General features: G+C 43.5%; 1 protein-coding gene across 3 annotated transcripts in view; it reads right to left on the bottom strand.

Annotated features, from left to right (window-relative positions):
• Positions 1 to 25,206, bottom strand: part of PCMT1 (protein-L-isoaspartate (D-aspartate) O-methyltransferase) — a 72,162-nt gene that overhangs the window by 8,697 nt on the left and 38,259 nt on the right. For 2 of the 3 annotated variants that reach the window (XM_033936789.1, XM_033936791.1), the window contains exons 4-7: positions 23,369 to 23,473; positions 12,341 to 12,461; positions 10,848 to 10,933; positions 153 to 322 (exon numbers count right to left, since the gene is read on the bottom strand). In XM_033936789.1, coding sequence (XP_033792680.1) covers positions 153 to 322; positions 10,848 to 10,933; positions 12,341 to 12,461; positions 23,369 to 23,473 — 482 coding nt within the window. Of the gene's footprint in view, positions 1 to 102; positions 323 to 10,847; positions 10,934 to 12,340; positions 12,462 to 23,368; positions 23,474 to 25,206 lie in introns of all 3 variants that reach the window. The other variant, XM_033936790.1, reaches the window with a different exon arrangement.

Below are 25,206 nucleotides of genomic sequence, written 5' to 3'. Positions count from 1 at the left end.
TAATTCAAAGCACTAATTTTTATGGTATGGAGTAACAGAATGCAGTGATAGCAGCGGAGGCAGTTCTTACAGGCTATCTGCTATAAATCCACACCCTTTCACCTGTTGTGTTTTGGGGAGGAGAAAGAGTGGAACAGAAAAATCACTTCCACCTGGACCACTGCTTTTCTTTATCTGTTAAAGGCACATATATCACTCCCATCAGGGGTTTCATTTTCACACCACCATCTTCTAGTTTATCATACTGTTCCAACATCTGGTTTCCACCTGCAGGACCAACTGGTAATATTAATCTTCCGCCAGGTTTTAACTGGTCTATAAGCTAGAAAAAGAGAACAAAAAGTTACTGGTCAATATATGTAAACTGTATCAACTATAGCTAATAGCCTGTATATACCGAGTCAGATTTGAGGTGGGTAACAAAAATTACTTTTTACTCGTACAAGCACAAATTAATATTCTTTAATTTCAGCACAAAACCACCAGTGCACAAGGGTTTGTCTTGACTGGTTCAATCTACCTTGGCCAAATCAGTTTACTTTTCTGCAACAGTATAAAGAAGTTTCTATAAATGTAAAGTACTCTCAGAATGATTACCAAATATACTATAAATGGAGGTGACCTCCCCCCCACCCAAAAGAAGGAGAAATACTAAGGTTAGAAATTTGGATGATTCTGACCATAAAGTCTACAAAGACTAGACATCATTGCCATAAGTTTTACCACAATATTTTAAACTTTTAAATATTTTTTAGTCCCAAAGCAATGCAAAATTAAAGTCACAGAGAACAGCACTGTGTAGAGCCGGCTTCCGGCTCTACACTTAACTACATGGCTGGTTAGAGCACGAGCTCCGACCCATGCACGCTGTAAAACCCTCTCAAATCGTGTTTCCGCGACTCCTCCGGTGTGCCTCACAGCTGATTAAGTGTAGGAGACTTGCGGTGTGGAGCGATGCCACTGAAGAAATCAGCTGGCTTTCAATCGTTACGTGGCACAGAGAACACAACTTGTTGTGCTGCGTGGGAGAGGCCTCGGCAATGGCGGGCCGGGATTCGGATGAGAGCGAGTCGTAACTTGAGTCCATCCCAGATGAACTCTGGGGATCACCCTCATCTAAATTCTCTGCCTCTATCACAAAGGCTGACCTACAGCAGTGGGTGGCCAAAATAAAACAGGAGATGGTGGGTGAAAAGGGCAAAATAAAGGATGCAGTCCGGGACATCCGGCAGGACCTTGCTGAACTAGTGCAGTGTGCTAAGAGAAATGAGCAACGAATTGGTGAGCAGGAGGAATTGGTTCAGGAGCTGCAGGCTCTGGCAACAGATACACAGAAGGACCTGTTGGAATGTATAAATTGGGTGGATGATCTGGAGAACTGAACCCCAAGAAATAATATGCGGCTGCAGGGGGTCCCTGATACGGAGGACTTTAAGGATGCGGCTCTGGTGGTGAAGGATCTTTATGCGCACGTTCTGGGGGGGGGGGGGGGGCGAGGATGGAGCTCCTGAAACTACCCACCTGCCTAAAATTGATAAGAGCGCATCAGGTGTTGGGCCCGCAGAGTGGGGTTGCCCCTAAGGACATTATAGCTTGCCTCCATAATTTTGCGGAGAGAGAGCAGTTTCAGAAGAAAGCGCGGATGGGCCCTATTACCTGGAACAACTGCAAGGTGGAGATCTTTCAGGATCTTTCTTACATCACCCTGCAGTGTCGGAGGGAGTTTCGTCCAGTGCTTGCAGTATTGAAGCAACACAACCTAAGTATCAGTGGCTGTTCCCCTTTGGCCTGCTAATAACAATCAATGGATCTAACCAGAAGGTCACCCTAGTAGAGGAGACATGGAGGCTGTTGAAAAAAGTTAGGGCCTGGTGACTCCTGAGATGGAGGAGCACAGGAGGGTGGTGGCCTCTAATTGGAGAAGTTCAGGTGGCAGACCGTGGCCCGGGGGTTTGAGGCCAAAGAGCAGGCAGTTGGGTACAGAGAGAAGGGCCCGGGCGTTTACAACTTCAAGAGAGGACACTTGATGGGACCTGCATTATTACTGCCTTGGGGAAGGGATATAGTTGTACTTTGTTTTGGTGGTGAAGAGCAGCTTATGCTAGCTTGCTCTTCTAGCATGATTACGTATGTGTGTGGAGGTGGGTGTTGTGATTGTGGGGCTTTTGTGTGCTGTTTAGGGAGGGGGAGCTCGTGGGCGTGTATGCAGAGCATAAGAGGGGAGGGGGCTTGTGTGTCTGTTTTGCTGTGACACTGGGGGTGGGGGATGTTTCCTGAAGTCTTGGTGGGAGGTAGGAGTGGATTGGGAGGGGTATTGGGATGGGGAGTAGGGGTTTTATTTTGTGTGGGGAGGTTTGGTGCATATATGAGACATGGAGGCGGTCAGGATGGTAATGTGGTAAGGGTCTGCAGTTTTAATGTTCATGGTTTAAATATGCCTCGAAAGCAGCAGTTGCTGTTAAGAGTTAAGAGACTACATGTTGATGTGGGTTTAATTCAAGAAACGCATTTCCTGAAGACAGGGGAGAAATTTTTTCTGCAAAAGAAAATGGGCTGAACTGCTGGGCATCGAATAAACAGGAAAGGAAAAAAGCAGGGGTAGGGATAGTTTTTGCCAGCCATTTGAAAGTTCGTACTGATAAAGAGTGGAGGGATGAGGGAGGTGGATTATTTGGGTGGGGACGCTGAATGGTCTGCAAGTAACCTTGGTAAACATATATAGCCCTAACATCCAAAAAGGGGTGTTTTTTGAGCAACTTCTCCCAAAGATTTTGGCCGTTACGTCTGGTCAACTTATAGTTGGGGGGGGACTTTAATTTAGTTTTGGACCCTAGGGTGGTTACTACTGATGGGGGCAGTGAAAGGTTAAAATATTGAGAGCCTTTATGGAGGTCCTTAATGTGGAGGATGGCTGGAAGGGGCAGCACTGGGGGGGGGGAATAGGGAATATTCCTTCTTTTCTTCAGTCCACCACTCCTATTCCCAGATTTTGTTTGTCCTGATACCGTATGTACTTGAATATAAGTCGATCAGAATATAAGCAGAGACCCCCATTTTTCCCCCCCAAAAGGAGGAAAAATGGCTGACTCGAATACAAGTCGGGTAGCTTAATATTCAAGTGTCCTGCCCTGCCAGGTTCTGCACCCAGCCCCCTTCCCTCCCTGCCCTGCACTCAGTCCCATTCCCTACCAGGTTGTGAACCAAGCCCTCCTCCCTATCAGGCTCTGAACACTGTCCCAACTTCCTTCCCTGTACCCTCTTCCCCCTAAAAAGAGCCAACCTCATCAGTGATGTCACAATGCCTTGATTGTCCCGTATTCCCCTCTGCCCTCTAATCCAGACAGCAGATTAACCATTCCTCTTAAATAAAACCACCTAGTGGTAGGCTGGGACAGGAGGGAACCCTCCCGTCTCCTGCCCCGGCCAACACTAATAATTACCACCCTCCCTCCTGTACCTGCTCCCTGGTGGTCCAGCGTGTGTCCCGTGCTGAAAAGCACAGTTACTTACCGTAACAGGTGTTATCCAGGGACAGCAGGCAGATATTCTTGACTGATGGGTGACGGCACCGACGGAGCCCCGGTACGGACAATTTTAGAGTGATTGCACTCTAAGAACTTTAGAAAGTTCTAGCTAGGCCGCACCGCGCGTGCGCGAGTGCCTTCCCGCCCGACAGAGGCGCGCGGTCCCCAGTTAGGATAAGCCAGCTAAGAAGCCAACCCGGGGAGGTGGGAGGGACGCAAAAATATCTGCCTGCTGTCCCTGGATAACACCTGTTACGGTAAGTAACTGTGCTTTATCCCAGGACAAGCAGGCAGCATATTCTTGACTGATGGGTGACCTCCAAGCTAACAAAAAGAGGGATGGAGGGAAGGTTGGCCATTAGGAAAACAAATTTTGTAAAACAGATTGGCCGAAGTGTCCATCCCGTCTGGAGAATGCATCCAGACAATAGTGAGATGTAAAAGTATGAACTGAGGACCAAGTAGCAGCCTTGCAGATTTCCTCAATAGGAGTGGAACGGAGGAAAGCTACAGACGCTGCCATAGCTCTAATCTTGTGGCCCGTGACAGAACCTTCCAGTGTCAGGCCCGACTGAGCATAACAGAAGAAAACGCAAGCAGCAAGCCAATTGGACAGGGTGCGTTTAGATACAGGATGACCCAACTTGTTAGGATCAAAGGACAAAAACAGTTGAGGAGATGATCTGTGAGGTTTGGTGCGATCAAGATAGTAAGCCAGAGCACGTTTACAATCCAAGGTATGCAAAGCCTGTTCACCTGGATTAGAATGAGGCTTTGGGAAAAAAACAGGTAGAACGATGGATTGGTTAAGATGAAACTCAGACACAACCTTAGGAAGGAATTTTGGATGTGTACGGAGAACGACCTTATCATGGTGAAAAACAGTGAAAGGTGGATCAGCCACCAGTGCATGGAGCTCACTGACCCTCCTGGCAGAAGTGAGAGCTATAAGAAAGACCACTTTCCAAGTTAGAAATTTAAAATGCGTTGTGGCCAAAGGCTCGAAAGGAGGCTTCATTAACACAGAAAGAACCACATTAAGATCCCATACAACAGGAGGGGCCTTAAGAGGTGGCTTCACATTGAAGAGACCCTTCATGAACCTTGAAACTAAGGGATGAGCTGAGAGGGGTTTTCCATGAATCGGCTCATGAAAAGCTGCAATAGCACTAAGGTGAACTCTTATCGAAGAGGATTTAAGACCAGAGTCAGATAAGGACAAAAGATAGTCCAACACCAGTCCCACTGCTGTAGACATGGGATTAAGGTGATGTAACAGGCACCAGGAAGAAAACCGAGACCACTTTTGTTGGTAACATTGAAGAGTAGACGGTTTCCTGGAGGCATCAATAATAGAACGGACAGGCTGAGAAAGGAGAGCGTGAGCCGAAGTCAGCCCGAGAGATACCAAGCTGTCAGGTGCAGAGACTGTAAGTTGGGATGAAGCAGTGTTTGCTGATGCTGTGTAAGCAGTGAAGGAAACAGAGGAAGAGGTATGGGTTCCCTGGAACTGAGTTGAAGTAGAAGGGAAAACCAATGCTGTCTGGGCCACCGTGGAGCGATGAGAATCATGGTGGCTTGTTCCCTCTTGAGCTTGAATAAGGTGCGCAGCATGAGCGGAAGAGGAGGGAATGCATAAAGGAAGAGATTGGTCCAATCTAGGAGAAATGCATCGGGTTCCAGACGGTGAGGAGAGTAAAGTCTGGAGCAAAACAGGGGCAGTTGATGGTTGTGGGGAGCTGCAAAAAGATCCACTTGAGGTGTGCCCCATTGGGAGAAAATGGACTGGAGAGTCGAGGGGTCGAGAGACCATTCGTGAGGTTGAAGAATTCTGCTGAGATTGTCTGCTAAGCAATTCTGTTCCCCTTGGATGTAGACTGCCTTCAGGAATAAGTGACGAGCAGTCGCCCAGGTCCAAATCTTTTGAGCTTCCTGACATAAGGGATGGGACCCCGTCCCTCCCTGTTTGTTGATGTAGTACATTGCAACTTGGTTGTCTGTGCAAATGAGAAGAACCTGAGGAAACAGGAGATGTTGGAAAGCTTTGAGGGCGTAAAACATCGCTCTGAGTTCCAGGAAATTGATATGGTGTTTCTTTTCCTGTGTGGTCCAAAATCCCTGAGTTTGGAACTCGTTCAAGTGAGCTCCCCATGCATAGGGGGAGGAATCCGTGGTGATGACCAGTTGATGAGGAGGTAGATGGAACAGTAGACCTCTGGATAGATTTGATGATTTCAACCACCAAAGAAGCGACTGTCGAAGAGACGAGGTCACAGATATGTGTCGTGAACAAGGATCCGTCGCTTGTGACCACTGAGTCGCTAGGGTCCATTGAGGAGTACGCAGGTGGAGACGTGCGAAGGGAGTGACATGTACTGTGGAGGCCACGTGTCCCAAGAGCACCATCATGTGATTCGCAGAGATGGAAGGTTGCTGGAACACCTGCTGACAGAGATGAAGGATGGTGTGAAGGCGGTTTGGAGGAAGAAAAGCCCTCATCTGAACAGTATCCAGAATGGCTCCAATGAATTGAAGTCGCTGAGTTGGAATGAGGTGCGACTTGGGTAGATTGATTTCGAACCCCAACAGTCGAAGGAAGTAAATGGTCTGATCGGTGGCTTTGTGAACGGACTGAGGAGAAGGAGCCTTGATGAGCCAGTCGTCCAGGTAAGGGAAGACTTGAAAGTTGTGGGAGCGGAGATAAGCTGCGACCACAATCAGACATTTGGTGAATACCCTGGGCGAGGAGGCTAGGCCGAAGGGTAGCACCTTGTATTGGTAATGATGTTGATTGACAAGAAAGCGAAGATATTGTCTGGCCATCAGATGAATTGGAATGTGAGTATACGCCTCCTTGAGATCGAGGGAACATAGCCAGTCTTCCTGAGAAAGAAGAGGATATAGGGTGGCCAGAGATAACATCTTGAACTTCTCCTTGACCAGACATTTTTTGAGATCCCTGAGATCTAATATTGGTCTGAGATCCCCAGTCTTTTTGGGTACAAGAAAGTACCGGGAATAAAATCCCAGGCCTTGCTGGTCCAGAGGAACTGGTTCGATGGCATTGAGAAGAAGGATGGATTGAACCTCCTGAGCGAGGAGGAGAGATTGAGCCTTGTTGGAAGCAGACTCTTTTGGCAGACTTAAAGGTGGAGGAGTCTGAAAATTTAGGGAGTAGCCGTGGGCGATGATAGCAAGTACCCACTGGTCGGAGGTGATTGCTTCCCAGCGAGATAGAAAAATCTGTAGTCGACCTCCTATGGGCTGAGGTAGAGGACATGAGGGAGGAAGACTGGCAATGTCCTGGAGAAAGGAGTCAAAAGGGCTGCGTCGACTTAGGTTGAGTAGCCGGTTTGACAGTGGGCTGCTGTTGTTGACGAGTCTGTTGTTGCTGCTGACGCTGTCTGCGAGGTTGAGGAGGATGAGGCTGAGCCGGTCGAGCAGAAAACCTCCTTTGATATGAAGATTGTTGTCTGAATGGACGAGGAGGAGGAGGTTTCTTCTTGTTTTTCAACAAGGTGTCCCACCTAGTTTCATGGGCGGAGAGCTTTTGTGTGGTGGTATCCATGGACTCCCCAAACAGCTCATCCCCTAGGCAAGGCGCATTGGCAAGCCGGTCCTGATGGTTTACGTCCAGTTCTGAGGCCCGCAGCCATGCCAATCTTCTCATTGCTATAGAGATAGCAGTAGCACGAGACGTCAGTTCAAAAGTATCATAAATAGAACGGACCATAAACTTCCTGAGTTGCAAAAGACTAGAGGTACATTGCTGAAAAGCAGGAAGCTTACGGTCCGGAATATACTTTTGAAAAGAGGTTACCTGTTGAACGAGATGCTTCAGGTAAAATGAAAAGTGGAATGCGTAATTACCTGAGCGGTTGGCCAGCATGGCATTTTGGTAAAGACGCTTTCCAAATTTGTCCATGGCCTTTCCTTCCCTGCCAGGAGGGACAGAGGCATACATACTGGCTCCTACAGATTTCTTTAGGGTTGACTCTACCAACAGAGATTCATGGGGAAGTTGGTGTTTGTCAAAACCAGGTATTGGAATCACTTTATACAGAGATTCCAGTTTTCTTGGGGCTCCTGGGATTGTCAAAGGAGTTTCCAGATTTTTATAAAAAGTTTCTCTCAAGATGTCATGGAGAGGTAACTTTAAAAACTCTTTAGGAGGTTGGTCAAAATCCAAGGCATCCAAAAATGCCTTGGATTTTTTAGAGTCAGACTCTAAAGGAATAGACAGAGTGTCTGACATCTCCTTTAAAAATTTAGTGAAGGAGGAGTGCTCTGGTTTAGCAGTAGTATCCTGCACCGATGGTTCCTCCTCATCAGATGTGTAATCCTCCTCGGTACCGAGGGGATCATCTGAATCGTCCCACAAGTCAGGGTCCCGTACCGAATGTATATGGCCCTGGGAAAGTGGGGTCGATGCATCAGTATGTTTAGTCTTGCGTACCGATTTACCAGACCGAGTGGATACGGTACCTGGAGAATGTAGAACGGTACGAGGTTCAGAGAACAGTACCGGCTCCGACACTGTCACCGTCGGAGTAGCACGCCGTTTTGGTTCTGCTGACAGAACAGGCATGGACAAAGATTTTTGTGGTGCCGAAACAGTCGATGACAATAAAAGAGGCTGTTTGACAGACGGCACCGACGGCTCAGTCGGTACCGACACTGGAAGGTTCGGAGACAATAGAGCCGGGAGCAACTGTTGGAGTTGCTGCTTAAGCTGGACCTGGAGGATAGAGGCAATGCGCTCATCCAACGTTGGTCCCGATGGCACCGGTACCGGTTTTTTCTTGCTCGGTACCTTCGGTGCCGCTCGACGCTCGGGAGAAGTCGATGCCGATGACGAGGCAGAGACTTCAATGGGAGCGGAGCGTTTACGGGGCCGGCGCTCAGTCTGCAGGACTTGGCTCACTGCATGCTCGACTGGCGGGCCTAGAACAGTAGGGGAAGGCTTCTTTGCCGGCTTACCTACAGGAGTCGACACCGACGATGGATCTGGCGGTGCCGAGGTAGTCGGAGTCGATTTGGAGGAAGTCGTCGACGTCGATACCGGTGCAACTTCCATAGCGGTACCGAAAAGGATCCGCTGCTGAATTTGTCGATTTTTTAAAGTTCTTTTTTGTAAAGAACTACAGCGGGTGCAGGTTTCAGCCCTATGGTCCGGACCCAGACACTGGAGGCACCACTTGTGTGGGTCGGAGAGGGAGATAGGACGTGCACACCGCTGACACTTTTTGAAACCCAGTGACGGGGGCATGAAGGGAAATACCGCTGTAGCAAAATCGAAGCCCGAGGCTTCGATGGTGCCAACAGGCCCCGCCGGGTCAGATTCGACAGAAAAAATGAAAAATAAATAGATTTTTTTTTTTTTTTACACAAAAGGTAAATAAGAAGGAAGAAATAAAATATGAAGAAAAAAAATACGCGCGAGCGGGAAGGCAAGTGAAATAGAAAAAAACTTCCAACAGCCGTTGGAAACACGCGTCTTCTTAGCTCCGCGGAATTAAGAAAACTGGGGACCGCGCGCCTCTGTCGGGCGGGAAGGCACTCGCGCACGCGCGGTGCGGCCTAGCTAGAACTTTCTAAAGTTCTTAGAGTGCAATCACTCTAAAATTGTCCGTACCGGGGCTCCGTCGGTGCCGTCACCCATCAGTCAAGAATATGCTGCCTGCTTGTCCTGGGATAATCATGAAGATTGTAAAGATAGTAGCCAGCGGCGCACCCGGGCCGGCATGCAGGAGCGAGCTTTTCATGCTCCCGGCCGGCCCTGCACCACTCCTTGATAGGCTGCCACAAGAACCGCGAATCTCCCAAGAACTTGCGGCAGCCTATCGAAGAACAGTGCAGGGCCGGCTGTGAGCACGAAAAGCTCACACCAAAGATTCCACCAAAGATTCCACAAGGAAAACAGCAGCACAAACACAAAAGAAACTGTGGAATTGATGATTCTGTCAGAAGTAATCGCTGCTTTTTATGGGGATGGGCGGGGATAGAGGTAATTCCTTGCGGGGATGGGTGGCGACAGAGAGGATCCTGATGGGGATGGGTGGGGACGGAGAGGATCCTGACGGGGACGGGTGGGATTTCTGTCCCCGCGCAACTCTCTATTTCTGACCCATTCCTTGAGAGCTGGAAGCAGCAGCAAGTGGAGAGGGAGAAGATAGAGTTGAGACATGGTTTGTTGAGAAGGGAACTGAGCTCTATCCTGCACAGCTTGTCTTGAGAAACTGCTCCCGAGGACTCAGTAGGCAGTAATGAAGTTTGTGCTGCCCCAGGGAGAGCCACTAATGGGCCCAAAGGGATTGGAAGCAAGCATTTTGTTTTGAACGTATAGCCATTAAGAACCAAGAGTAAAACAAAAGTGAAAGTAAAAAGGCACGGCAGTCCAGTGAAAACACTGTAGTTGACTAAAGAAAAGGGAAGGACAACTGATCTTCCATGCAGGTGGAAAAATTATATTCAGCACCACTAGGCAGCCTCCCCAAAGGCAGGAATCCCCACACAGCCACACTAGCAAAAAAGCCTATCAGCTGGAGCAAGGCACCAAGCACCTGGCAACATCAGAGGACATCACCATAAAGTATGCCTGCATTTGCTCTGCTTGTCTATGAAGAATGTTACTTTCACCTACAGTATCTACATTATTGCTACTATCGGTGTTGGCCTTAGTGCTTAAGTTAGAAGGGAAAAGTGCAGCAAGTTTGATTTCTCTTTTTTAAAATCCTGTCATACGCTTAATATGCAGTTAAGCAACCGCAGTGATCAAGTTGGAGGGTATATGACTCCTTTCAGAATTCTACAGACATGAATCCTGACTATGACCATCTAAGTATTCCCATGTAGTGACCAACCTCAGGAGATTGCAAATATTGTTTCAGAGCAGCTCTGCAACCCCAGCCAGCAAATTCTGAACACAGAATTGTAACTGGTGACTGCCTGCATGATAATATTTGCATTTTGGCCACCAGGACAGCTCCATTAAGGTTATTCTGTTTCTTTATCCTTCCCTCACTTTCACGGTCCTGTTGTTCACAGAAAAAGACAAGGACCCTGGTTAAGTTTGTCATCCTCTTCCTGGTGGTGTCATTGAAGATGGGAGGCTTCCAACAACAGTTTTCACTAAAATAAGTTTGTACATAACAGCCCTCCTGTACCCAAACTCAGCAATATATCAGAGATAATGCTCCTGATGAAGATATTACTCAAATCACCTGTATCAGGAGTCAATACTACATCTATTGCCTTTCATTTCAACCTTCACAATACTTACAAAAGAAAGTGAATGTGCGCACAAACACATGAAATGCTTACTGCTTGGGGTACGATGGGTGCTGCAGCACCTACATGAATGGCATCATATGGAGCTTCTTGTGGATGTCCCAGTCTTCCATCTCCCACTGCAAGAAACAGCAATTCTTTAAATGCCAAAGTTTGGATTTGGCTTTCCTCTCTCATAAAATTTTGAAATTGAGAAATCCAGAGCACACTGCTGCTGAAAACTACTAAAGCATTTTCTAACCAGGAATTCACTTTGATGGCTTAAGGAAAATATTCTATCTTCCTACAATTCAACATGTGACCCATTTTCAAAGCAGATAAATTCATTAGACATTGCTTTTTGTTTGAATTTGGAGAATTTGCAAATACACTCTTAAAAATAAGTAGACAAAATAAATGGTATGTAACAATTATAATATTCATTTTAATTATCCTGGAAAAAAATCATTTCTAAATTTGAGGAGTAGAATTAACTTCTTTACTCTTAATTTATTACTACTTCTTGCAAACTATCCATGAAAAAGAAATCCGTGTACTTAATGAAGATTAGAATCCAGATTCACTAAAGATAGCGACTCAATCGCTGTTGGTCGATTCTCTGGCTGATTTCCAAACAGCGACTGATTCACTATCAAGTTTGCATGCAAATGATTTGCACAGAGGTGCAAATCATTTGCATGCAAACTCAGAGCCCTGACAGTAGTGACAGGAGAAGCAGACTCCTGTCACTGCTGGGTTGTTTTTTTTTTTATTTTCACAAAATATCTGTCCCCCCCAAAAAAAAAAACCCCTCCTGCCCCCCAACAAAGCGCCCCCTCCCTCCAAGTCACAACATTTAGCAAATCAAGGGATTTAGGGCAATGTATCGCAAACTGTGTGCCTCCTGAGATTTCAGGTGTGCCGCAGCACACTGGGGAGGAGGAGAAGTGCATTGCTGGCTGACTGCCTACAGGGGATATGCCTCTCAAGGCAGTCAGCCGGTGCCAGCGAATCTCCTTCTCTCTGGCCCTCTTCCATGCTGGCACCACCCCATGTTTCTAACTAATTTTAAAGCTATGTTAAAGATTGGATGTTTTTTTGACATGATATTGCCTTGGTTAAATAAAATGTTTAAACTTAAAAAAGCTGTGTCATTGAAAGCGAATTGAAAAATCGATTCAACAGGGCGAATCGAAATGTTTTCCCTCAATCAGGCAGCACTATTGGAAATAGGATACTGGGCTTGCCAGACCTGCAGTCTGTCCCAGTATGGCAATTCTTATGTCCATTGCCCCAGGTATAAAATAAATACCTGTATATAATATAAAACCACAGACGGCAGTAGATCAAATCCCATACACATACACACCTAAAAGCAATTCAGGAGGAATTCAAACAGTATCTCCAGAAAGAGAAACTTTTCCTTGAATGTAGTTCAGTAAAAGCATCATAAGAACAGTGCCTAAGATTCATTCTAACATTTACAATTATGAGAAACCTACTTATAGGATGCATAAAAACAATTCTCTTGGTCATTTGAAGCTCACCTAAAAGTTGGACTCTTCCTGAAGATATTAAGGTAGGATCATCCTTCCCGACATTATGTATGGAATCATCTACTAGCTCTTTGATATGATCAATTCCTACAACTTTTCCTTTGGGGCCAACCTGGAAAGGAAAAAAAAAGTCATCAGCTAGTCCATTTATCTAGATGTAATGTACTAAATATCACGTGGTTTCTTTCCTAATTGTTCTGAAACACTTTTGATTAGTTTCCACAGGAGATGACATTTTATTTACATTCTGAAAGCCATTTTATAATGTATTCAGATCTTATCAGAGTACCATTCTGTTGACAACCACTTCAGTGTTCTCCCTAGAAATGTTTTCCAGCCGGGTGGCATGAAAAATTAGCCGGGTGGGGCGGGTTGGGGAAATTTGGCATTGGGGAAAATTAACCCCCTCTTTTACTAAAGGCGAGCTAGCATTTTTAGCGCATGCAAACCCCTGCGCTACATGGGAAAACTAACGCTAGCTCAATGCTGGCATTAGCATCTAGTGCACGTGGCAATTCTCCGCGCACAAAGCGCACGCTACAACCACTATCGTAACTTAGTAAAAGGAGCCCTAAATGTGTACTATTTTGATTAGTTAAGTATTATTATTATTTTCCAATGCTCAATATGACTTCCTTTTTTAAGGTTTGACACTTGTGCCAGAATATTTTTACTAAATTTAAGTATTTGCCTTCTTTCAAATGGTAGAGGTTAAAAAAAGGGAAAGGTGTTAATGAAGTCATTAGGTTCAATCTAGCCATTTATTTCTGCATGAATTTAAACAACTAAAAAAAAAGATAAATATAGCTCATCCAGTCATACAAGAAATGGCTCTACAGCAGGGGTGTCCACACTTTTTGGGCTTGCAAGCTACTTTTAAAATGACCAAGTCAAAATGATCTACCAACAATAAAATTAAAAAAAACACAAAGCACACTGTACGCAGAGAAAATGTTAATTATCATTTATATTCCGTGGGTTTTCAAAGAGGTCAAGGCAAACGATTCTATGCAATGTCACCTCAGGAACAACTATACAAAAAATAGACAAATATACCCCCTCCCTTTTTACTAAATCGCAATAGCGGTTTTTAGCGCAGGGAGATGCGCTGAATGCCCTGCGCTGCTCTCGATGCTCATAGGCTCCCTGCGCTAAAAACCGCTAGTGTAGTTTAGTAAAAAGGGGGGCATAGTGCAAAATATAGACAGCAGATATAAATTCTCAAAACAGACACATTTTGATCACTAAACTGAAAATAAAATCATTTTTCCTACCTTTTTGTCTGGTGACATGAGTCTCTGGTTGCACTTCCTTCTTCTGACTGTAAATCCAATATTTTTTCTTTCTGCCCCTCCCCTTTTCTTTCTGTCTCTTTCTTTCTCTCTCCCCCTGCTCCCCCCAAGCCATCGCGCCGATTTCTTCACTTCCCCGATTCTTTCCCTACCCCCTAAGCCACCACGCCGATTTCTGCCTGCTGCTTCCACGAGCCAGGCCAGGCACGTACAAGCGCCAGACTCAAGACTTCACCTCCGACGTCAATTCTAACGTCGGAGAGGAAGTTCCAGGCCAGCCAGACAGCGATTGGCTGGCCCAGAACTTCCTCTCCGACGTCAGAATTGACGTCGGAGGTGAAGTCTTGTGAGTCCGACGCTTGTACGTGCCTGGCCTGGCTCAGGGAGGCAGGAAGAAAAAGATTGCAAAGGCAACGCGATTGACTCACACTGCCTTTGCGATCTACTGGTCGATCGCGCTCGACCATTTGGGCACCCCTGCTGTTATGGTATCCTGTCCTGACCTGAGGAAAGGGGTTTAGTCCCCAAAAAACTGCCTTAAATGAGAACTCAGAGTCCGATCTCAGTAAACAATAATAAACTACTATTAATATTGACAGGAGTCGCCATGCAACAAATAACTCAGAATTGGAAAGACTATACCAAATTAAATTATACGTTCTGGTGGAACTCTGTCTGTCATATATACAAAATGGAAAAAGTAATAGCATTACAACACGGGAACATTCATAATTTCAATAAAATTTGGCAACCATTGACTAATTATTCTAATGATTAGATTTCTTAGCACAATTATAATACTTATATAGAAAAGGGGTGGGATATGTATAATTTTTAAAATCATTAATTGGAAAAAGGGGAGGGATGTATAACTTTTGATCATATAAAATATATACTGTTTATAAATTAAGTTGTATTAATGATAGATACAATGATATATAGTAATTAATTATATCACTTGAATTTCAACTATTGTAAAAATTGAAAAATTCAATAAATAAAATTAAAAAAAAAAAAAAACTGCCTTATTTCCATTTCCTATTTATAAACTTTAATCAATAGATACAATACTACTTGATTCTACGTAAAGCAACAAAAAATTTTTTTTTCTACCTTTTGTCTTTTCTGCTTTAATCATCTTCTCTTCGCCCTCTTCTTTCTATTCAGCATTTGTCCTCGCTCCCTTCCACCCAGCCTCTGCCCTCTCTCTACCCCTTCCATCTACTGTCCACGCTCTCTGTGCCCCTTGCATCCACTGTCCACCCTCTCTGCCCTTTCCATCCAGTGTCCGCTCGCTCTCTGTTCCATATGGCATCTTCCCTCTTTCTATGTCCCTTCAATAAACTATATCCTGAGCCCTTTCTCTCCTTTGTACATGATTCATTTCAGCTTCACCCCTCCCCTATGCTCTAGCATCTCTCTCTTCTCCTTTCCTTCCTTCCTTCCTTCCCACTCCACCCCATGGTCTGGCATCTCTATCTCCTTCTCTTCTCTCCCCTCCATGCCCTGGGATATCCATCCTCCCCCTCCCCCCCATATGCGCTGACATCTCTCCCCCCCATGGTCTGGTAGCTCCTTTCCTTTCCCTCCCATGGTCTTGGCAGCTCTTGCCTCTCCTCTCCCTGGTCTTCCTTCTCCCCTCTCTCTCCCCAATTGGGTGCTGCTGCTGCATCATTTTTCTTGCCTCTCCCCCTCTAATTGGGTACAGCAGCATTTCTCCTCCCATTCACCCCCGCACCCCGGTCTCACACACTCGGCAGATTCGCTACAGGCAAGTTGCAAGTTTCCCTTTGTCGCTGACCTATCTCCCAAAGATCAGCGACAGAGGGAAGCTTACAACTTGCTGCTCTTGCTTACTTCGGGCCTTTCTCATTGCCGGGTCCTGCCTTCGCAGAAACAGAAAGTAGGCAGGATCCAGCAGCGAGAAAGGCCTGAAGTAAGCAAGAGCAAGTAAGCTTCCCTCCGTGGCTGGCCTATTTCTCGCATGCTCCAGGGCTCTAATGGTACCACTGTCCGTGCTAGCTTCTCTTCCCTAACCCCTCCCCCCCGGACGTAACTTCCGGTTTTGGAGGGAAGAGAAGGGAAGCCGAGTTCAAGTCACTTGCTGGGTTTTGTTTAGTCAGGCGGGAGTCTTTCGGCGGCTCTTCAGGCTGCGCGGTAAGAAGTGGCGGCAGCAGGATTCGCGGCAGATGACAGCCAGGCGGGCATCTAAATTTGCTGGGCGGTGCGCCCGGCTAAAAAGCGCTGGGGAGAACACTGCACTTTTTGCTTTGTGTTACATCTATTTTCACAACTGCACTATGATGTGGCAGAATCAAAGCAGCATTTATAAATTTATTAGAGCATCTATTCAGTAAAAAGCTGTTAACACTTTGGAGTTTACATGCAAAGCAATTTTTTTACATAGATACAAAATAGGATTCCCACTCACAAGACTCTTCCAGCTGCTGCTATGGATTCCTCCCTGTAGTACTTTATTTGATATATAATTTTTTGACTTATGAGACACTCTACATAATTTACATTTGTATCTATGAATCACTAATATGAGTATGCCCCAACAGTTCAATGTGATTTACAATTTAGAAGAGCCTGGTCATATCCAGGGATTACATTATGTCATTAGGCTTCATGACACAGATAACTTGGTTTGTGTTCATGTAGATGTATGATTATGGCATAAGGTTTGCTATTATCTGGTTTTGTGGTCTTGATATTATGGGTTTTGGTATGGGTGCCACTTTCCCAGTTTGTAGGGAGTTTGGTCATCTATCGAGATAGAAGGGGTGATGTGTGTCTTGTTTTGTTGCTAGCAATCTATATTGGAGTTTATATTTAATTGCTGTGTATTTTTCAAAAACATTTGCATTATTCATCACCATTCTGGAGAGTTTTTATTAGAAATGAAGTTTTTCAGACTCTTGATGGTAGATTTATCTTTTTATTTTTTTGTATAGGTCACCGAGGTCTTTTCTCCATTTCTTATAGGAGGATTTCAATTTATTCATGATTTACAGATTAGGTTTTGTCTGTGCAATACTGATTTTCCCATTCTGCACCCTATTATAATCTTATTTTTGCTTAAACCCGGTTATATGTGCCATTTTGTTAAACTTTGGGCTCCTTTTACAAAGGTGTGCTAAGCGTTTAACGCGTACTAAACGCTAACGTGTGCATGTTAGTCTATGGACACAATAGCGGTTAGCGTGCGTGTATATTTAGTGCGCGCTAAAACGCATAACGCACCTTAGTAAAACATGGAGTTTGTCTCATTATTACCGTGTTTCCCCGAAAATAAGACCTATCCCAAAAATAAGCCCAAACAAGATTTTTGGGGTAGGTCTTAATATAAACCCTATCCCAAAAATAAGCCCTAGTTGAAGCGCTGGATTCGCAGGCAGCAGCGCTTTCCCCGCCTCCCCTTCCATCTCTCCTTTCCCACGCCAACCGCAAGACCAACATACCATTACCTTCTTCCAAGCGGTAGCTTCTCGGCAGCAATCTAAACTCACTGCTTTGTGCCTTCTTCCGCAGGGGCATTTCTCTGCCGCATCACTGATGATGTCATCAGCAATGCAGCACATGCAACGCCCCGGCGGTAGAAGGCCCGAAGCAGTGAGTTTAGATTGCTGCCGCGACGTTGCCATTTGGAAGAAGGTAATGGTATGTTGGTCTTGCGGTCGGCGTGGGAAGAAGAGATGGAGAGAGCTGGTAGGGTTGGAGGGGGTTCGGCTGCACAACGGCGGAGGGGGGGATAGAAAGATGCTGTGGGTTTGTGATTGGGCATTGTTTCCCTGAAAAAAGACCCAATGGTTTTTTTGGGCCCAAAATTGATATGACAGTGTCTTATTTTCGGGGAAACACAGTACTTATCCAATTGCAGAAATATCAGTTTATTATTATTTTTATTTTCAGTTTATCTTTCTTGATTTGTTTGACATACTGATTGTGCTATGTATTTAATAGAATACCATTTACAATGGTTGTCAAATGTATCTGAAATGGACTTTAATATAGAGTCAAAGTTCCAATTATACAGTAAATTGCTCCACATTAAATAATCCGTGTTTGGTCCTGCGCTACTAGCAGACTAGGTCTTTATGATTTGTATGTGGATTATTTACTATATTTTTTATGTGGAGCAATTTACTGTATAATTGGAACTTTGACTCTATATTAAAGTCCATTTCAGGATCATCGTTATTCCATAGTGTTTTTTTTGCTTTGGTTGGATTCTTCTCTCTGTAGATTCTTTGGGGTCAATTCTCTTTGGTTTGTGTCAAATGTATCTTCCATACTACAATGCCAAACATCTTTTATTTACTCCATAGCATCTGTCCTTTGTTTAGATCTTATTCTATTTTCATCTGTGCCTTTTCCTATTTGCTTAAATTAATTTAATTACTCTTACAGATTTCATTATTATTATTTTTATAGATGTCATCTTTAAATTAGCAATCCTTTATATTTGTATGCCTGTATTCTTTTTTTTCCCCAATTCTTTATTCATTTTTTCATCTTACATCAAGTGTACAATATTACATCAACTGAATCATACATATCACTTGAAATTCTTTTCTATTATCATCTTAAATACATAAATTAAGCCCCTCCCCAACCCTCCCTTTTTACACATATTGAGTATGCCTGTATTCTATTGTATGTATTTGAAATACTCACTTGTGAGTAGGTGGATTGACAGCGTAATTGGTTTCACTATTATCATATTTTAGTTCTCTTGAAATTGTCCAGTATTTTTGATAAAATTTTCTTAGAACCACTATATGCATGCTCTTTTAAGAACATAAGTGCCTCCGCTGGGTCAGACCTGAGGTCCATCGTGCCCAGCAGTCCGCTCATGCGGCGGCCCAACGGGTCCAAGACATGCGCAATTATCCTCCATCCAATCCCTTCTTGAACCCCAATACCGTACTCTGTCCTATCACGCCCTCTGGAAGCGCATTCCAGGTGTCCACCACACGTTGGGTGAAGAAAAACTTCCTACCATTTGTTTTGAAGCTGTCCCCTTTAAACTTTTCCGAATGCCCTCTCATTCTTGTATTTTTTTTGAAGGTTTGAAGAATCTGTTCTTCTCCACTTTCTCTACGCCCTTCATGATCTTGTAGGTCTCAATCATATCCCCTCCAAGTCTCCTCTTTTCCAGGGAAAAGAGCCCAAGTTTCTCTAATCTCTCAGCGTATGAAAGGTTTTCCATACCTTTTATCAGACGTGTCGCTCTCCTTTGCACCCTCTCAAGTATTGCCATATCCTTAAGGTATGGCAACCAATATTGTACGCAGTACTTCAGATGCGGATGCACCATCACCCGATACAACGGCAGTATAACTTATTTTGTTCTGGTTGTAATACCCTTCTTGATTATACCTAGCATTCTATTCGCTTTCTTAGCGGCCGCTGCACACTGTGCCACCGGCTTCATTGACTTGTCCACCATTACCCCCAGTCTCTTTTTTGGGTACTCTCATTCAATAACATCCCTCCCATCATATAGCTGTACCTCGGGTTTCTGCTTCCTACATGTAATACTTTACATTTCTCTATGTTGAACTTCATCTGCCATCTCGTTGCCCATTCCTCTAGTTTGTTCAAATCCCTTTGCAATTCTTCTTTCGCAGTCCTCTTTAGTCCGAGCACCACTAAATAGTTTGATGTCATCTGCGAATTTTATTATTTCGCACTTCGTCCCTGTTTCTAGATCATTTATAAATATATTAAATAGCAGCGGTCTGAGCACCGACCCCTGCGGAACACCACTCGTGACCTTCCTCCAGTCCGAGTAGTGGCCCTTCACTCCTACCCTCTGTTTCCTACCCGCCAACCAATTTTTGATCCATCTGTGTAGGCGTTCATGGGGTACCTTGTCAAAAAGGCTTTTTGGAAATCTAGATATACAATGTCTATGTCCATCTGTTTGTTAATTCCTTCGAAAAAGTGCAATAAGTTCGTTAGGCACGATCTCCCCTTGCAGAATCCATGTTGGCTGGTTATCAGAAGTTTATTTCTTTCAAAATGCTCATCGATGTTGTCTTTTATCAGTGCTTCCGCCATCTTCCCCAGAACCGAGATCAGACTCACCCCTCATCGGGTTCTGAGCATTTCTTATACATATTCATGAGTTACTCACGTTATCTTTGATGTGATGTCACATTCTGCCATGCATTTCTTTGCCTGCATGTCCACTTCTTCGCAAAAGCGTTTTTTAGGTCTACTGGAGCATGCACGGCGCTTCATGGCTTTTTCATGATTTTCAGATGCCGACATGGTAGGTTTAGTTATGTCTCAATGTCTCCTTTTCTGCATATCTCGAGTGATTTTACATACTGCTACCGTTTTATTCACTTTTGGCTACTAATATGGTGCATGGTCTTCATCATAAGGCGTATGGGGACAGACTTTGGAGGAAAGGTGGGAGAGGGGAGATATGATACAGACATTTAAATACCTACATGGCATAATGCGCATGAGTTGAATATCTTTCATTTGAAAGGAAGGTATGGAATGAGAGGGCATAAGATGAAGTTAAGAGCAGGCTATTCAGGCAGGGTTCCCTGAATGGAAAAATCTTATAATCAATATAGTTTGGAATTTTTATGCTTTCAGGTGGATTTCCTGGGACACCAGGCCGCACAGTGGTATAGATTGATAGCTGGATTTATAAAAAGCCAAAAACTGGTCTGAGGGATATTTGGAGCATTGAGATTAAGCATCAAATTTCTGCGTCTCAATGGCCACGAATTTGGTCTTGGAGGATGAGATGTACAGTATCTGCATCTATGAGACAAACTTGTTTTTTGTTTTTTTTTACATAGAGCATTTTGGACCCCAGTTAGATTACAGAAGTTAAATAGATGCTGGCATTGTAATCTTGAGATAGGGACTTTAGATCATATGTTATACTATTGTCCCTTTATCTTGGCCTTTTGGAAATCAATTTGGACCTAAATAAATTGTTTAATGGAGAATCCTGTGGCTTTATCATATGATACAATTCTATTTGGTATGTCAATGAGAACAAAGAGCCAAATTTCATCAAACAATAATAAGCTTTGTCATAATCAATAAAAGCTTATTGATTATGACTCCTGTCATAATCAATAAGCTTTTATTGATTATGACAGGAGTCACCATACAACATATCACAAGTAATTGGAAGAATTGGAGTAGACTCAATTATAATTTCTGATGGAATTCGTTGTGTCACATTTATAAAATGGAAAGAACAATAGCTATACAAAAAGGAAATTATAATAAATGTAAAGAGATCTGGGGGCCATTGACAAATTATTGTAATGAATAAATACCATTTTCCATTATAAGTACAATTGCAAATGTGGGGAGGCACTGGCGCATGCGCGGTGCGGGCATCTCGAAACTTCTAAGTTTCTTCAAGCAAGACATGCTTTCAAGATGTCCGTATCGGGGCTCTGTCGGATGACATCACCCACTAGTGAGAATACCTGCCTGCTTGTCCTGGGATAAAGGGGTCTTCTGAATTTTATTAAATGATTAGATCATTAGAAAAGAATATTTGATAAGATATATTTGATTTTATATGCTAAAGTAGGGATGGTTGGGAAGGGGTTAAATTTTATGTATTAGTGTTAAATATGATAGAAATTCAAGTGATTTTTTTTTTCTTAATTCTTTATTCATTTTCAATCTTACATCAAGGGTACAAACAGTGAAACAATACAATTAAACACATCACTTGACAATCTTTCTAATTTATCTTACAATACATAAAATTACCACCCTCCCTTCCCATCATTCCTCTATTATTTTCCCAATATGAATATTAAAAAATATACCTCCCCCCCTCCCAAACATTAGACGGTGTAAATTTTCAATAGAAAATGGTGTTTACTCATTACAATAAGAAGTTAATGGCTCCCAAATTTTATTAAATTTCTTATAGTTTCCTTGTTGTATAGCTATTGTTCTTTCCATTTTATATATGTGACATAATGAGTTCCACCAGAAATTATAATTGAGTCTATTGTAATTTTTCCAATTACTTGTGATGCGCTGAATGGTGACTCCTGTCATTATCAATAAAAGTTTATTGTTATTTGATGATATTTGGCTCTTTTTCCTCACTGACATACCAAATAGTATTGTATCATAAGATAATGCCACATGCTTTTCCAATAAACAATTTACTTGATCCCAAATTGAGTTCCAAAAGGCTAAGATAAAGGGACAATAAAACAAAAGATGATCCAAAGTGATGTATTTAATTTCAAATGTCATTTATTGATACACTTGATGTAAGATACAAAAATGAATAAAGATTAAAAAAAAAAAGGAGCAGGAGTAATCTAAAGAAATACTTTTTTTTACAGAAAGGGTGGAAGATGCATGGAACAGTCTCTCAGTAGAGGTGGTGGAAACAGACTATCTAATTTCAAGAAAATCTGGGATAAGCATATGGGATCTCAGAGAGAGGAAGAGATAATGGTTACTGTGGATGGGCAGACTGGATGGGTCATTTAGTCTTGTTTCCACAGAATATATACAGACTCCTGATAAAGGTATAGGCTGCTGAAACATGGTCCATGTTGAGTCCTTAGTATATCCATGCATCTGGATTTTGCTGCTTTATTAAAAAACAATATATGAAAAAATTAAGTGACTTCATTTTGGACTCCTGCTCTCTTCATGGGTATTAGTAGCTTTTTCACACCTTGCATTTTTCATGTTATTTTTGTGGTTTGCCACCCCTTGGTTTTTCTGCTTTACCCACTGCGCCACTCTCCCCTAGAGGAGAGTTTTAGTTTAGAGATGTTCATAAATTACTGTTGGCTGTGCAGGCTTATCCACTCCGAGATCCTTCCAGGTACTTGTGAACTGGACTGGCTACTCCCAGAAACCAGATGCAAAGCTTTATGGCCCTTTAATAACGACCTAGTATGCACAACTTATACTCTTCCACTGTTTAAAAAGAACTTTTGTAGAATATATAATCAAACATCTTTTTTATATGATTTATTCATTCAATATTTCCCAGTTTATAGATTAATATTTAGAATGGGGAATGAGTGGTACAGTGGTTAGAGCTACAGCCTCGGTACCCTGAGTTTGTGGGTTCAAATTCATACTGCTCCTTGTGACCCTGGGCAAGTCACTTAATCCCCTATTGCCCCAGGTACATTAGAGTGTGAGCTCATCAGGACAGATGGGGAAAATGCTCGAGTACCCGAATGTAAACCTTTTAGACCAGAGGTGTCCAACCTTTTGGCTTCCCTGGGCCGCATTGGCCGGAAAAAAAAAATTTCTGGGGCCGCGCAAACGCTACAGCAAGACAGAGGAGGGAGCCGGCAAGACAGTAAACACACAGGGGCAGCAGAGGAAAACATTACATCGCCCTCGACTGGGGCCACACAAAATACTTCACGGGGCCACATGCGGCCCTCGGGCCACAGGTTGGACACCCCTGTCTTAGACTATAAGTGGTATATACTCTAGTACCTGATTGATTATGACAGGAGTCGCCATACAACATATCACAAGTAATTGGAAGAATTAGAGTAGACAATTATAATTTCTGGTGGAATTCCGCTGAGTTTAAACCGCTTAGACTATAAGTGGTATATAAATACTAAAAATAAATAAAATAAATTTTAATTGTACTAAAATCCAGACTATCCTAGTTTATTTACAACCCTTCAAATTTTTGTTTGGATATAGATCTAAAAATGTTTCTTACCATTCGTGCAAAACAGGCAGTAAGGATTCCACTTCCAGATCCTACATCAAGAGCTTTGGCTCCTTCATGCAACTGTTCATGAAGCAGTTCTAAAGCGTAAGCATGCTGGTATCAGAGAGAAAACAGATTTTTATACCAGAACAAAAGAGAAACTGAAACATAACAATAAAAATAGACCACAATTAACCTTATTAATGAACTACCACTCCCAGAATCCCAGAAGTATTTTCAAAAATGACTTCAACTTGACAGACAAACAAAGGATTCCACAAATAGACTAGACTATATGTATATGACTAAAGAAAGATTAGGTTCCTACCTTGATAATCTTCCCTTTTGTAGATGTGTCTAGTAGTCATGAACACTAGGGTTATGCATCTGAACCTACAAGTTGCTTGCATAATATCGCTGATCTTTCAACTCTATCTCCTTCCTAGTAGGCTTGCTTCTGCCCCCTCTGCTTGTACAAAATCAGTCAAGAACCACTGTAATAGAAGAATTTGCTGGGAAGGACAACGAAGAGAACTCATACTTCTGTTCTGCTCTGAAACAAGTATAACATTATCAAAATTATACAAAACTTTACATTTATAGAGCTCGTAGCTTCTTCACAGACAGAGACTGAAATTAAGACCAAAGAAAGGCAAAGCCCACTTACATGGCAGGGCTTCAGGACTACTAGACATCTACAAGAAAGAAGATTATCAAAGTAAAAACCTAATCTTTCTTTCTAGTGCAATGTGTCTAATAGTCTTTAATGCTAGGGACATACAAAAGCACTTCCCCGAGTCTAGGGCGGGACTACTAAGCCTGCCTTTAATACTGAGGACCCAAAAGCAGCATCCTTCCTGACTGCCATGTCTTCTCTATAGAACCTGGAAAAGGAACAAAGAGTAGACCATGTCGCTATTCTACAAGTGTCCATGGGGGAGACCATCCAAGCCTCTGCCCATGGAAGTAAATCACCCCTCTGGTGGTGCATGCCTTAAACATGATCGGCGGCTGCTTATCACTGCCTACATATGCAGAGGAAATTACCATTTTAGTCCATCTGGAGATCGAGGTCTTGGACACAGACCTACCACCTTTCTTAGCATGACAGAGACTACTTTTGGTAGAAAGGACAGAACCGTATGCAAGGAAAGCCCTGCTTCCATAATCTAAAGAAACTGCTTCCTGCAAGAAAAGGAGAAATTAGGTTCTTACCTGCTAATTTACTTTCTTTTAGCTTCTCCAGACCAGTAGAGGTTAACTTTACGATTGGGTATATATCTAATCATGACCAGCAGGTGGAGACTGAAAACAAAACTTTGGGACAGTATATCCTAGCCCCTCCTCTCTATTTCCCTCAGTCTGCCGAATAGCCAAGCAGAACCAAGAACTGGAAACAACAGAGAGAAAAAACAATACTCCGAAAGGAGTAACCAATAACATACCCAAAAAATGCTGTTGGAAAATGCAGAGGAGAAATTCCCGAAGGAAGAAGGTCCCCACAGCTCGCCAGCTAAGCCAGCCGAGCCACAGCCGCTGTTCTTCAATTCTCCCCGGCCCTAGAAAAATACTAGAACCCGCAGCAAAAACCAAAAACTGCCCGCGCAACAGCCCCAACAACAACAACAACAGACAGGGTGGGGACCTCTACTGGTCTGGAGAAGCTAAAAGAAAGTAAATTAGCAGGTAAGAACCTAATTTCTCCTTCTTTAGCACTCTCCAGACCAGTAGAGGTTAACTTTACGATTGGGACGTACCAAAGCAGTCCCTCTCACGGGCGGGACCCCCGAAGGGCCGATACCAGAACACGCTCACCGAACACCGCGTCCCGACGCGCCTGAACATCT

Source organism: Geotrypetes seraphini, chromosome 3 (assembly GCF_902459505.1).
Source record: "Geotrypetes seraphini chromosome 3, aGeoSer1.1, whole genome shotgun sequence".
Classification (NCBI taxonomy): Eukaryota; Metazoa; Chordata; class Amphibia; order Gymnophiona; family Dermophiidae; genus Geotrypetes; species Geotrypetes seraphini.
The sequence above is the reverse complement of the archived record's forward strand: the minus strand, read 5'-3'. Positions and strand labels throughout refer to the sequence as shown.